This window comes from Austrofundulus limnaeus, unplaced genomic scaffold, assembly GCF_001266775.1.
Source record: "Austrofundulus limnaeus strain Quisiro unplaced genomic scaffold, Austrofundulus_limnaeus-1.0 Scaffold0, whole genome shotgun sequence".
NCBI classification, from domain to species: Eukaryota; Metazoa; Chordata; class Actinopteri; order Cyprinodontiformes; family Rivulidae; genus Austrofundulus; species Austrofundulus limnaeus.
In genome coordinates, this window is record NW_013952402.1 from 3,292,062 (window position 1) to 3,307,455 (window position 15,394).

The 15,394-nt window shown below is 39.1% G+C and overlaps 1 protein-coding gene across 1 annotated transcript in view; it reads left to right on the forward strand.

Moving 5' to 3' along the window:
* The window catches only part of LOC106514288 (collagen alpha-1(XXI) chain), a gene marked incomplete at its 3' end in the record, with an annotated part of 34,880 nt that overhangs the window by 1,136 nt on the left and 18,350 nt on the right, over positions 1-15,394 (forward strand). Inside the window, 26 exon segments of the mRNA XM_014003867.1 lie at positions 331-454; positions 2,195-2,588; positions 2,679-2,756; positions 2,868-2,963; positions 3,050-3,103; positions 7,107-7,160; positions 7,243-7,296; positions 7,375-7,428; positions 7,520-7,573; positions 7,654-7,707; positions 7,791-7,844; positions 8,202-8,255; positions 8,342-8,386; positions 8,470-8,523; positions 8,612-8,665; positions 8,751-8,804; positions 8,947-9,018; positions 9,106-9,141; positions 9,714-9,758; positions 9,848-9,880; positions 10,550-10,696; positions 10,952-11,128; positions 11,770-11,860; positions 13,561-13,638; positions 13,908-14,103; positions 14,397-14,449. Of these exon segments, the coding sequence (XP_013859321.1) occupies positions 331-454; positions 2,195-2,588; positions 2,679-2,756; positions 2,868-2,963; positions 3,050-3,103; positions 7,107-7,160; positions 7,243-7,296; positions 7,375-7,428; positions 7,520-7,573; positions 7,654-7,707; positions 7,791-7,844; positions 8,202-8,255; positions 8,342-8,386; positions 8,470-8,523; positions 8,612-8,665; positions 8,751-8,804; positions 8,947-9,018; positions 9,106-9,141; positions 9,714-9,758; positions 9,848-9,880; positions 10,550-10,696; positions 10,952-11,128; positions 11,770-11,860; positions 13,561-13,638; positions 13,908-14,103; positions 14,397-14,449 (2,259 nt within the window).

Sequence of the window (15,394 nt, forward strand, 5' to 3'; positions counted from 1 at the left end):
GGAGTGGGGGGGTGGGTGGACAGAAAACTCTTTACCTCTTTGCAGGTCATAATAACCTTCACTGGTTTTCATCCACACTTTCTAACGTCATGCTGACCTCATGAGAACTACAGCACAAAGTACTTATTCTTTAAAAGTCAGGAGCTAAACACACCTGGTAGTTTAAATTACATCATAGCTGTAAGTTAAARACATTTATCACAACAATGAATATTGAAGTTAAAAGAATATATTGATAGAAGCCTTGACATAAGCTTCAGAAGCAAATCTCAGCTCTTTTGGTGTTGAATTGGTTTGTTGTAAAGTTAAAGTCAGTATTTGTGCTGCGAGGTTTCGATCTGCTGGAGGAGTTTCGGGTGAGTGAGTTGAGAGGCGTGAGGAGAGTGGATGGATCTCAACCTGAGGCTGTGGCTTACCGTGTCAACCCCTCCATCCATCTGAGAAGAGCCATGAGGTACAGTCTGAGACGGGATCCAAGCAAATCAAAGAGAAGCTGAAAAACAGTCARATTAAGGTCATATTTTATGCCTCTGAGAAACATGTTGTAACTCTTCTGTACTTTCAAAACCCAGTGTGACTTCCAATTAGACATATGKTTTGACAAATAACTTTTTTTGCATAGTTACGTTATTTTTCATGCACYTCTGTCTGCAATGCTCCAGTTTATCTCCTGTCTCTACTCTAAAAGCCAATAGGCCAGAATACTAAAAAAGGGAAAGACAGCGGTTTGTTTTCTTCTTTAACACTAGCCAAACAAACCACTTGGTATAATTATGCAAATGTGTTACAGGATGCGGTAGCAAAATTACACTGCAAGGCTGGGCCACAGCTTCCAGATAAAATTTTTTTAATCTAATGATGACAGGAAAATTTTAGCTGTTAAATGAACCGTACTGTTCATGCTGTTTGATGTTGGTGCTATTGGTATATCCTGAGAGAACAACATCTCTCCAGTTTCCACTTATCTGTTATTGGGTTACAAAGGCAATAGGTTTGAAAAAAAAAAAAAAAACAGATTCTGTATTTCTCTCCCTAGTAATACTCTCCAGCTTCTCCTGGGGGATGCCAAAGTGTTCCCTGGCCAGTGAGAACTTATAATCTCTGAAGGGAGTTCCAGGTCTACCTTGGGGTCTCCTTAGATGATCTTGAAAAATATTCAAAGGGAGGCAATCAGCATTCTAATCAGATGTCCAAACCGCCTCAACTAATTACTTTTGATGTGGAGGAGCAGCAGCTCTATTTAAAGCTCTTCCCAGGTGTGAGGCTTTTCTCTACAGCTAAGCCAACAGAGGTAGTAAACGAAATGGAGTCWAGACAAAAGTTCAACTCTGGAAGACTAATCTACCTCACCTGCTCAATCCAGCCGCCGCGTCATGAGCCCAGCCACATCCAATCAGCATCTGACAGTCAATGGATACAAGTGTCCTCTCTAATCGCACCGCCTGCTCACCAGCTGAATGTCAACCTACCACCTCTCCTCCTCCTCCTTTCATGTTCTGGCTTCCAAGGACTTCCCTCTCCTTTGACCTCCACCACCAGTGTCGGGCCCCAGTGGGGAAGAAAAACTCCTGCGCCTTATCAAAAAGAAAAAATAAGTAGGTCCTTTGGATGCGTTCTTCTTTAGTGAAACGTTTCGTCTCTCCTCTAAGAGACTTCTTCTGTCTGATGAGTTTCAGGTGAACTCAGCCTTATTAGCACTGCCTCCATATGGACAAACAGGTCAGTCACATGCTAAAGAAGAACCCATCCAGAGGACCTACTTATTTTTTCTTTTAGATTTTTTTCTACCTGGATAACTGTGATGCACCAAGACAGCCTGAACCTAATCTTGAGCAGCTCATCCAAGCRTACATCKTCTCACAGCGCTCACATCCTCTGCTGGGGTCCGAGTGCTAAACTCTAATGTCATTCATGTCAATAAAACTGGAAGTCAGTCATGTCAACAAACTTCCTAATTTCAGTCTATCTTCGTGTGAGTCTATCCAGGTTGAACTACCTCTGTTGGTTTAGCTGTAGAGAAAAGCCTTACATCTCAGCTTCCACACAACGGCAGACCTGAGCAACATTGTTCTTACTGTAGAGAAGGCCCAAGTTATTATTAATTTTAAATAATAAAGCATTTTTAATAAAAAAAATTGGAAGTGAAAAAGCAGCATTTCAAAAATATGAAATAGCTTTCTGTTTTTTGTCACAGTGATGTGTACCCAGATGGACTTCCCTCTGAATACTCCATCATCGCAACATTTAAGTTGACCAAGAACACTGGCCAGACATCCTGGGACCTTTGGCAAGTCAGTGACCCAGACGAACGAGAACAGGTCGGCCTGCGCTTTCCAGGTGACGCCCGCTCCTTAGACTTTTTCTACACCAGCCTCCGTGGAAACCAGATGTTGAGGACCTTCCATAATGTGGAAAAGCTGTTCGATGGAGAATGGCACAAGTTGGCTCTGAGTGTGAAAGGCAGCCAAGTGAGGCTGCTGATAGATTGCGAAGAGGTCAGTGTGGAACCCATTAACGAARCGAGACCAGTCATCCACCAAGGATACACTTCCATCGTCAAACGGGCTGTAGGAGGTCGCTCACCTTCTGTAGGTTCACAWCTTCAATGACWATAAAGAAACATTCGATGAAACATTGTACGAAGCTAATTTTCCACGTTATTGCTTGTTTCTGTCTAGGTGGACATCCAACAGATGGAGGTGTCATGTGACTCAGAGCAGGCATATTCAGAGGGCTGCTGTGAGCTCTCCAGTGTGGTGAGTCATCCTTTGTCTGACATTGTTGAACTCCAGCTTTTTTTTTTTTGTCTAGAAATGGGTGTGGAGTTTCAAAAAACCTTCTGGCACCTGTCTGTCTGTGCACCACAGTGTGGAGGATATGCTGAGATCGGCCTAACAGCTGGAAGAGCGACATGCAAATGTATGCACGGACAACCTGGCATTCAGGGCCCTCCAGGGCCAAAAGTGAGTGCACCTGCACAGAAAACAGGCTGAAAATGAACCCAAGTTCAATCAAAGCTGATATATTTTATATGCTTCTTACTTTATAGGGRCACAGAGGTCTTCCAGGAAAACCCGGAGACCAAGGAAGACAAGGGAACTGGGTAAATAAATATAATTGATCTCAGTCATTTCCTTGATGCATTCAGAGCAGGAGCAGCATTCACCTCCTCTTGCTACACKCCAAGGAATCAAAGTGGCTTGGTGTAAAACATTTACACTTGAAACTGTAGCAAAGCGGTGGAAAATGGCAGTAGGTGCATACTGAGACACAGCAGGATGGAAACATGTCTGGAAGTGGAGGCGCAGCGCGATAGTAAACACAAGGCTCCTTTCTGGGTTTGATAACTCACGTCCGCTTTGCAGGACATAGAAAGGGGTCCAAAGTAAACACAAACCAACACAGTTTGACAATAAATTTGTTTTTGRACTTCTGAAKTAGCCACTGGCATGTTAGAACTCAGACTCTGCTGGTTTTAAGTGAGGGAATTCACTGGACTCAGTTCACAGTGTTTCTAATGGTTTTGCTTTTACATTTTGAAGTAGCTGTGCCAGACATAATGAATCCCCCACACACAGGAACACCAGACCGTTGAGCAATATCCTCAAGTGTGTGGTAAGAAGTGGCATTCAAGTGCTTAAGCCTGAGTGAATTTATCCAGATCCCTTTAAAACGGTTTGTTTTGTGCGAATCAGCAACAGTGATTTATTGAGGAGGACCTCAGTGAGAAAAAAATACAGGGAAATGCTGTGAAATTATTAAAGAGGAAAACACTRTGCCAAAGGAAGCGCTTGTCTTTGAATGAACAAAAACTCCTCTATCCAAAAGAGGGCTGCAGATGMGAATATTTTGACTTAAAATTTATGACTTGTTAATCTCTTTGATTCTCAACAGTGTAGCTCTGAGAGTTTTAAAGGTGCTCCGGAGAACACGTTTAAGACCGAGGCTTTTTTTTTTGTTTTTGTGCCCTTTGCACTTGAAGAAAGTCCCCGTGCTGCATGGGAAAACTGCAGACTGACATCCATCCTGAACTCATTTCCAGAGTTTTACATGCTACATGTTCATGTCTTCAGCTGCAGCCGGAGCTCTTCTGGGAGCGAACATCTGCGRTCAGTAACTGGTTAGAGTTTTGACCTCCTGCCAGCTCGTGAACCACGAGAGCCCCAATTTGTTTATCGCCTTCCCCGCTGGCATCCAAGGAGGGCATTTCCTGGCACAGATCTAGTTACTGTCCATCTCAGGTGGTGGGTGGTCCTTCGCTCGGATGAGCGGTCCCGCCTCAGAGATGTCGTAAATTTTATGCTCGTGCCTCCCGCTGTACCGTCAGACCTCGCTGAGGTTAACCTCTGTCCAGCTGACTCTGCCTACTACACACCGGTAGGTGAGACGGTCATATAAACTGACAATGCAGAAATGGCCTGGYCATGTTTGATGTGTTTGTTGACTCAGAGTATTACAGCCAGTGCAGAGGAGAACACTTTTCCATCTATTACTGAGGAAGTAAGCATCTGTGCAAACAATTCAGCTCCATGTTGTTGTATTTATGACTAATATTTCCTCAGTGCTGCTTGTCTCTATTTTCCACCAACGTTACAAATGTAGCCATTTTCCTAAAATATTGGACGTTTTTTGGGAAACATAGTAACACAGATTATGTAATAATCTGCAAATTTAAAACCTGTTAGATAAAAGATTGCTTAAGGAAAGCAGAGCAATTTTTAAAGCAACTCATTTTTTAAAATGTGAATTTGATCCCAGCAAAAAAAAAAAAAAAAAAAAAAAAAAATTGGAGTGTGATTAAGAAGCTTAAGGGGACTCAGCTAAAAAGCTGACATAAACTGCAACTGGAACAGATTAGTCTTTTTTTCTGGCAGGTCTTTGGTGATCAAGAACAGATAATGGCAAAATATATTCTATTACAAAGTATGGCTCCGTGGTAAAAGACTCTTTGTYCTAAATTGGTATTGAATTAAAAAAACAGCAAGGGAAAAAAAAACAAAAACAAAAACAAAGGAGTCCTGACTGAGCAGCAGAAATCCTTTAAGAGGGAACATGATAATATACACTGTAAAAAATGAAATGTTGGAGTTACTTAACCACGTTATGCGACCTGGTTCCACTTAACTGAGTTGAGTAAATTCAAAGCAATATACCAGTTTTTTAACCAAAGAACATGAGCATGTTGCTTTGAATTTACTCAACTCAGTTAAGTGGAACCAGGTCACATAACATGGTTAAGTAAATCCAACATTTCATTTTTAGAGTGTAGGATTAAAGAAGTTTGGAAATCTTTATAATCAAAATGCAACTAAGTACATTTACTTTGTTATAGTACTTAAGTAGTTTTTTTGAGGATTTGTAATTTTACCAATTATTTTTAAATAGCTATTTTTACTTTTATTTTGCTACATTTTAAAGCAAAAAATTATACTTTTACTTCTTTACTTTAAAATGTAACATCTAGTTACTCATTATAAATTAAATATGTTCGAATTAATCATGAAAGACGTTTATGTACTCTAAAAAAATGAAGCGTTGAATTTACTCAACAAAGTCATGTCAACTGGCTCCACTAAACCTAGTTGAGTGAATTGAGCGAAAAATATACATATATTTACTCAACCTGGCTTAGTGGAACCAGTTTGGTTCAGTAAATCAAACAGTTTATTTCTGAGAATTACTTTTATTTTCCCAATTTTTGTGAATAGTTTTATGACTTTTATTTGAGTAGTTTTTTCATCAGTGAAATTTATATTTTAACAAAGTCATTTTCTGTTCATGTAATTTTACTTTTACGTAGTTATTTTTTTCAAGTACTTTGTAGACGTCTGACAAAATATATACTWTTAGGTTCTGTATTATTTCAATCATCCTGTTCACTATTGGGGTGGGACCTTATACTAATAGACAACAGGTGAATTATTCTGATATTATCTAATAATTTTCAAAGAACACATTTGATAGTTTGAGATTATCAAACCTTTTCTAACCAGTTAGCCTGCAGACCTAACCTTAACACAAATTAAAGTAAGTACTGTTCTTGAACTCTTTGGAATAAATTCACAAGCCTAGTCTTCATGTAAAGCTATCAATCTGAGTTTTTAACTTCAGCGGTCATAGTATTTACTAAATGAAGTTAAACTACACTATAACCACTGCTTTCTTTCTCATTTTCAAAGCTTTATTTTGAATAAAAGGCTACACTGCGGTGTCAGAATGAAGCTCGGAGCTGATTCACTGATTCTAGTCAATCAATCACGTGTACCACATACAGGTGGGGCATGAGGGGCTTGCCACACATTTTGGGCTCTGAGGAGTCTATAGATGAACCCAGTTGGTCAAAAGAGGTTTCAGTCGAAGGAAGACAACTGAATCATTTGAACAGATTATGCAAATCCTGGCAGTGTGGGTCAGGTTATAAAGAGGCAGGGAATAACCACAAAACCAGAATGTACTGCAGGTACATTGAGTGTTAAGGGGCTAAAGTAAGATCAACTCTGCTCTGCCAAATGCAAAATGATGATTGGTTGGTGTAGAAAAAACAACTACTCTAATCTTTACAGGTTTTATGGGTAACACAGAAAAATATTTAGTTTCTATGTAACAGAAATTAAACACAAACTTTATTTTTCACAAGAATTTGCTTTTAAACTAATATACTACATCTGGTGGGATGACTGATGTCTATCTTCAGAAACATGTAAACCAGCTGTTCAGCTTTCAATTTCAAAATGGGTCAAAATGTCAAAATTTGCAGTTGTATTTGAGTTCTTTTTGTAAAATAACTTATCGAACTTTAAGAAACATACTGACTTACTGTTTCTATATTCTACCATCAAAAGTCCCTTCTTATTACCTTGAAATAAACAACTGAATAATGTTTAGCAGCTTTGCAGCTATATTTTGTGCAGAAATCAAAGCCTGACAATATTTGTTGTAAAGTCTGTGAAGAAAGTAGAAAAAACTAAACTGATACAGCTAAACTTTTACCTTCAAGAAACTTCCAGCTATGTTGGAAATTATTAGATTTTAAAGTGTTTCTTGGTCTGATGCAGTCATTAACCACCAACAGCAGTTAAAAAATGTGGGCTTCTGATTACTTGCAGGGGATCCGTGGAAACACCGGAGACTATGGCAACACTGGTGAGACAGGCCCAAAGGTGAGCTCTGGCTTCCTGTTTGAGAGTTACTCTTTGGGTTCATTCATGCTCATATTGTTTTAACAAAACTTTACATCCTCAGGGTGAAACAGGAAGCAAGGGTGAAAAAGGGATGCGAGGACCCTGGGGGCAAATGGTAATTTATTACTCATATTATCATTTCCTTGATGCTGAAATGTTTCATATGTGCATGACTGAGATGTTGTGTTCACAGGGGGACAGAGGTCCTAAAGGGCTGAAAGGATTAAAAGGGGCATTTGGGTTTAAGGTAAACTCGTCTGCTGAATCCAGTAAACGAAATAATAGTTTATCGCTCTAGTTATTTACATTTWAAATTGGACATTTATTTTTCAATAAAGGGAATCCGAGGCCCTCCTGGAGACAATGGAGAGACTGGGAAACTGGGAGTAATAGTAAGATAACCATTAAATCACAGTAAAAAGCCCTGTTGTAAACAATTATGTAATTATTAATGGGTTTTTTCTCCTTAAAGGGCACTAAAGGGCTCAAAGGATATGGAGGGATTCCTGGGTTTCAAGGAGTTAAGGTATTCATGTTTCCCTCTAGCTTGTATTTTTTTATTTTTCTTCACATTTTAAATCATCTAAACTCATCGTGTTCAATTTTCAGGGCCAAAAAGGAACTACGGGCGCAGTCGGAAGGCTTGGCCCCAGAGGAAAGCAGGTGGGTTGTTGTGGGATTCTCTGTTCCACATTAGGAAACTCTTGATACTTTGTCTTCAAAATCCCCTCATGTGACCACGAGTAGCCATTAAATCATTTCTGATGGGGTAAAACGCTGGGATCAAAGTACAGTATGCTTTTGGCTGATGTGCCGTCTCCATAAACAACATTAGTTCATGTGGCTGGATTTTGGCCACAATCTGAAGGCCTGAACTATCTCAACATTAGCTGGTGAGTCACCGAGAGAAGAGCCTGAACCACAGAGATGATCTGCTCTGCTGTAAATGAAAGAGGACTCCCTTCTTGGACATTGGTCATTGTGTAAAATCTTATATTTGTGCATTTGATGGGTTGACAGGGTATTGTGGGGGATCCTGGGGAAAGAGGTGCTTCTGGAGAGAAGGGGAAGCCTGTGAGTATCATAATAATCAAAGATCATAATTTTTGCTTCCTGTTTGTTAATGAAAATGTTTTTTGCTCTGAATGTGTAAAAAATAGGGTATCCAAGGACCAGTGGGCAGAGCTGGTACAYTTGGACCAAAAGTAATTCACTCCTGATAAAACCAAAGCATACCTACATTCTCAGAATATTAGTCATTTTTACATTAATGGTCATACCTTTCTAGGGGATTATTGGAGACCCAGGTTTACCTGGTAGAGATGGTGATCCAGGAGTGGAGGTATGTGATTCTGTTTGACTCCATCTATCTTAAATTTATGAAGATGTTCGCCTGTCACTATTCTGCACATGTCATCTTTTTCTTACAGGCATATCAAGGACCACAAGGTCCCAGTGGAAAAATTGGACGTAGTGGCACAAAGGTCTGATTTTGCTTGGTTGTGTAAATAAACGTGAAATGGAGCTTTCTTTGGCAGCTGATTTCATTACCATTTGGGTGTTTTACAGGGGGAAAAAGGCACCCTGGGGCCAGCAGGAGAAATGGGCCCCCAGGGCCAAACTGTAAGTCACATTTTCAGGCTTTTCAGTGACAGAAGACAAGCACATATTACACTTTGATTGTAAAGTAGTTTGCCATGTTAAAGGGAAGCGACAAAGAATAAAGCTGTTCCTTTGGCTGGTTTTTAAACGTTTTATTCTCAAGGGCCCAAGAGGTTACAAGGGTTCTGCAGGAAAGCCAGGAAGACCAGGATTTATTGGCCCACCTGGACCTACTGTAAGTGCTCCAGATAAATTTTCTATACTCTTTCTGAACATTGGTTAATTTTTCTTCAAATGACGAAAGCACATTTTCTCTTTGCAGGGTCACATAGGTGTTCCTGGAAAACCAGGACCCAAGGTAACACATCCTGTATCCATCACTCATTATAGAGGGCAAAATGTTTAATAGCACAATAACTGCGGCTATTTGGGAGTTATTTGCTGATTTGTTGAAACCACATAACATGTGAGATTCACAGATGTATTCTTACTCCAAACCAAGACTTTTTCCTGGAAATAGCCCGTGCATTTTTAGGAAATCAACAAAAAGATCCACTAAGTTACTGGACAGACTTCCTTAGACCCATTTGAAATTTTATGAACACATGTGGAACATGTAGACATATAAAGTTTTATCGCCTCACTGTCACCCAGTGAGTTTATGACAAAAAGGCACAATAAATAAACAGTTTGTTTCCGTTTATTCTTGTGTTTCCGTTTAGAAGAAAGGTCAGAGATTTGAAAGGTCGAGAGGCTTGCATGATTTAGACAAGAACATTTATTCATCACTTTGTTGCTCATATTTTACTTTATTTAACATGAATGCCCACATTTTGACATTTTTTTGTTTTTACAATAAAAAAATCATCAATTTCTTTTTAATAAATGCTCTTGTTTGACAGCTTCCTACTTTTAATTTGCTTTGTACAGGGGGATACAGGAATCCAGGGGGTCAAAGGAGGAAAAGGTGCACAGGTATATTGTTAAATGTCAAATATCTCTTCTTCTCCATCATTGCGTCCTTTAGATTTGATTTCATCAACAAAGATTTTATTTTTTCACAGGGGGAAAATGGAATTAAAGGCCCAAAGGGAAGGGTAAGCTATGATTCAGCTGAAAGATTGACCTACAACATAAAACTGTGATCTCATCCCAAAAGCAATTATTATATCATATAAAATTCAAAAGGCTTGGCACGTCCCATCAACTGCACTGAGGGATCTAGTATGGCTTGAGTTAAACATTTACTAACGTCAAATAGTTCTTTATTTATAAAGCTAAAATAACCCCTGTAGGTGATGATAAGTTGGGTCACTAAAGGGAGCTGTCAAAGAGGTGTGGGGAGTCTAAATATGATCTCTCTGTCTGGATTTTAGTTGAGAAATCTATCCAAAGTTATCCAGTTACGTTGGCTAAGTTAATAGTTGGAAAAATTCAATATGAATCCATCAAATAACATTCCTTACATATTCAGAGCATCTGCAGATCCGATAAGAACAGAAACGCCCACGACACCCAAATGAGTCTTTCGCATTTTTCAGATGTTCTCCGCCAGATTTGGCTTTTGTTTTGAAGCTTTCAAACAAACTTCCAGATTGTTAATATTTTAGGTTTTACATGATCCAGACCAAGGTCACGTTCGGCTGCTCACTTTGATTTTGTGTGTTCTCGAGTATAACGTTGGTAAATTACACATAACTATGGAGTTTGCGTTCCTATGACGGTGACTACACATTGTGTTCTAACTGTTCTGATGCTATTTGGAGCTTGGAGACAGGGGTGACCAGGGTCCTCAGGGGAAACGAGGGAAGCGTGGCCCTGCAGGCCCACCTGGTCGTTCAGGTCCAGTTGGAGTCAAAGGGATCCGAGGTGAGGGAGGACCGGATGGGTTTCAGGGACTTCCAGGCCCCCCGGTAAGTGAAATGCAATTGTTTGACAATTTGGCTTACAAAAACATCACGGTGTTGAAAATAACACACCAACAGCAGAACAAAGATTAGCTCTAGTTGTCAAGACTAACTGGTCCACACTTTGGCCATGAATTTGGTATCAAGAACACATTTTAGGCAATTCTCACTGCCGTTGTTCTCTAGTTTTCTTAGCAAAGCAGCCTTACCTCACAGCTTGGTCACGTCCATTGATGATTATGAAAATTATTTCTCACTCAGGGCCCAATTCTCCCCGTCCAACATGTGATTGAGGTTTGTAAGAAAGTGGTCCTGGAGCAGATGTCCGCCTTTGCTAACTCAGTGAAAAGAACCTGCGCTGCTGTTTGTCCTCTCCACGGGGATGTCCCTATGGGTGCTCCAGGTCCACCTGGACAGAACGGACTCCCAGGACCTCCTGTGAGTTTAAACGATTGAATGTTTGTTGGTTGAAGATGCATCGGGCCTAACCTGCCGAACTCATTGCCTGCAGACCTTTGGTATCAAAGTATTGTCTATACATACATGCATTTTTCATTTTGCTCTGTCTTGCTGAGCAAAATGCTACCACATTGTGAGGGTCTGGACTGGACTAAAGAGAACTGAAGTATTTGGCAGAAAAGCTTGGAATGAAAACATTACAATTTTCCACGTCTCCATGAGGACAAATAAGGAGTCACAGACTAGACACTTGGTCTGTGTTGAATGGTTCTTTGGCTGTTTTTCAACTGGAAAGCCTTTTCCACATTATTATACAACATAGAATCAATTCATGTTCCACGACTCCTGATCACAAGAAGTCTGAGGCTGATAAATGCTATTAAAGCCATGACTGCATAAAAATATTCCACTATATTAGATTATGGTTGGTAAGCCTGATGTTTTGACATAAAGTGCCAAAACGAGTGACGTGCTCTTGTTGAACAGTGTTTTCTCTCTTTTAGGGTTTTTCTTAAGAAAATGACAAACCTAAACTGAAAGTARTACCTTATTTGAAAACTATTTTGTTGAATTCATAGTAAAAACTATATTTTTTATGTTCTTGGTGATGATGTTGTCAGGGGGATCCTGGTAATGATGGTGCTGCTGGAGAAATTGGCCCACCGGGTTTATATGGAGAAGATGGAAATCCTGGCCGACGAGGAGAAACAGGTGTTGAAGTTTGTTTAACAGCAAAACTATAATTTATTAAAGTTTGTTTTAGGAAGGAATTTTTGAGGAAAAAAATATGATGAGATCCCTGATCTGATATTTTTCATGACTCAGGCAGGAAAGCATGCTGCAAACTAGATTAATTGACTGTGTTATCAACGTATTTAGTGTCAATGTGGTTATAGTTTGTCAGAATTTTGCTTTGTTTTGCAATTTCCTTCTTGCCAAGCTTAAGCCTGTAAGCTATCACAAAGTGTTTGTAGGGTTTTAGAGCTTTTGCACTTTACTGGAAGCCTGTTACTAAAAATAAAAAATGTGTATTTAGACAGAAAATGTAGAAAATAACGTTTAAATAAAAGAACCATTCACACTCTTTTATTTGAAGTTCTATACAAAACCAAGGATTTAGGTTGCTCTTATGGTTTGGTTGGTCAATGTTTTGGTATCTAAAGCAATTGCTTCTTTGTTTTTATAATTTTAACAAAAACTACACCCATGTTCATCTGAGAAGGACTCAGTGTTGTATAAATTACCTCAAAGTGATACTTGAGTAAAAGTACAAGTATCTTATCATAAAAATACTTTGTTAAAAGTTAAAGTCTTCTCCAAAATATTACTTGAGTAAAAGTCTTAAAATATCTGATGTTTTTTGTACTTAAGTATCAAAAGTAAATTTCTGACACAAAATCTACTTAAGTTTTAAACGTAAAAGTACTGAGTAAAAGTGAGCAGTTAGATTTTCCAAAATAACATTTATTGGGGGGTGACTTCTCCAAAAAACATTTTTTCTAGCGTGCAGCTGTGATGGGTTGTGTACAAGCTAATGAGTGGGTGTCAGAATCCACAATTAAATTCACTTTTTCCAGGAGACAGAATTTATCAGGATAGTATTTTTTTCAGTAATAACAACTCGGAATAAAATAGGAGTAACAACTTTCTACTTCTTACCTTTTTAAAAAATGTAGTGAGTAGAAAGTACAGATAATTGTGTAAAAATGGAATGAGTAAAAGTAAAAAGTACGCTGAAAAATAATTACTCAAGTAAAGTACAGATAACCAAAATTTCCACTTAAGTACAGTAACAAAGTATTTGTACTTAGTTACTTTACAACTCTGGACTCAGTGTAGCGCTGGAGGGACTATGTTTTTCAGCTGGCATGGGAACACCTTGGGATTCCCCCAGAAGAGCTGACCCAAGTGAGGGAAGTCTGGGTCTCTCTTTGGGTCCCTAACCCACGATCCAGGATAGGCAAAAGATGGATGGATAAATGAATAGATGGATGGATGGATGGATGGATGGATGGATGGATGGATGGATGGATGGGTATGTCTTGTTTTATAAACTTAAGACCTGGAATTTAAAAAGAATGACAAAATATAACCAATATATTCATCTTTAGTTTGTAGTTTCTACTTTCTGAAAGTGCATCAGATTTGACCTTTTAGACTAGAGTCTTGATTATATTTTTAAAATCTGCTTTTGTCTGGCCAGATCCTGATGCCACAGTCATATTCCATTTTCATTCCAGTCAAATGAAAGAATGTTCACAAGTCATTCCAAGCTTTTATTTAACAGTGATCACAGTAAAACTATATGGTCTTTAATCAACATGAATGGTCTGAGCTGCGCTGATACTCATGGGCATTGTAAGTCTATCTCTGTGTTGTCATGTCTGATACAAGCTTGTGGATAATTGCAGGTAACAAAGGAGAGCGAGGCGATAAAGGAGCCAAAGGGTATGGCCTACCAGGCGTCACTGGAGATCAGGGATCCAAAGGTAATTTTAACTTTAGATATGACATTTTTGCTTGTCCATGGTTTACAAACTGTGTTGAACTGACTCCGAACCTTAATTCTTTTAAAGAAATTGTGTGTTTGATGTAGAACGCCTGTTACAGTAAGCGGAAAGTCTCATTGCCAAAAAAAGGAAGAAATCTTATTTCTCTGGTAGTGCTCTCTTTGTTGGACTGTAAAAACAGCCTTACTCAGCTAACTGAGCAGACTGCAAAGCCTGAAGACTAAACAACACTTCTGCCTCCATCACAGGTCAGCGTGGACGTCCTGGCAGAGCCTTTAATGGCCAGCCTGGGAAGCAGGGTGAGAGGGGACACGGAGGCCGACCGGGTCTCAGGGGCCATCCAGGTCTTAGAGGATCTCCAGGGGTCTGTGTCACCTCTGGGTGTGCTGAGCTGAACTCCAGCAGTGGGACARGGCAGCCAGCGCCTTCGAGGCCAAGAAATCAGCCTTAGAGAGGAAAGAAGCTGTGTGGAGGAGGGTTATTGAAGACTTTAGGATGAAATTTGTTCTTTTTTTATAGAAAATGTCTGAATGAATCGAAGAGTAAATGTAAATATGGCAAATAAAAATGAACCAAAACCTTACTGGAGCAATATCAAAAATATGTTTGTATACAACAAACAAGATAATTTTGATCTACTCAAGACTAATATGTCTTTAAATTTATGCTCTTTAAAATAAAAAAGGAAAAAACATGTTATTTTCCATCTATTATCTTAATCTGCTTCTTCCTGTCAGGGTAATGGGGGTCACTGGTGCCCATTTCCAGCAGTGGCTGTGCGAGGGGCTGGGTACACCCTGGATGTCATAACGTCATTTCAAAAATAARAACCAAAAGATGTTTGTGCATAAAAAGGAAAACAGCAAAATTTTGTCCCATTCTTATTTCCGCTGAACATAGTATTCTACTAACTTGACGGTTAATTACACCTACTTAAAAGAAAGTGGCTACTTCCAGGAAAGTCTGGGTTTCAGAAAGCTCTGGCAAGTGAGTGTGTGAATAATAGTGTGTCTAATGCTGTCGTCACCAACAAACGTTAATTCATCACTTCAACAAACCACTACCAGTGAACTAARCTCCTGCCAAAAACATGTTTTTAGTCAAGAACACTCTTTAGTGTCCTATTTCAAGGAGGAAAAGTTCCAGTTTAGTTAATTAGCTAAAGTTATTGACTGTTATCAAACATAAACCTCATATGTAGCTGGCAATAGACAGAGCCGTGTGTTCCAGACAAATTGTAAGAGCTGCTTCGTTCCAAACTCCAGATGAATTCAGTCAAATATTAAAATCCTCGTCATTCCGAATATGATCATAAAACCTAACTGAGACGTGAAGCATTTACAGAAAAACAAGCTGTTTTTTTCCAGGAACAAATTAGTATTTTTCTTTTTTAATTTGAAAACATGCCTTTGGTTTGTGGACGGACGTGCTCTCCCAAGCATTGGTAATCTTTTTAACTTAACTCAATTATTTGCATTTAGCGTAAAAGTTTAAAAGTCTAGAAGAGCAATTTGGGATTTATTATTTTTTATTTAAAGGGGCAATATCATGTAAAATCAACTTTTTTTTTAGTTTTATATCATGTTATAATGTTATACTCTCATAAAAAACATGCCCAAAGCCTTGTCTTGACACATTCATGCATGTTTGAGAAATCCTGCAGCGTTTTTWGGAAGCCATGCTGAGGAGCAAAACGACAGGTGGGGACCAGAAACGCCTCTGGGACATGTCTTTA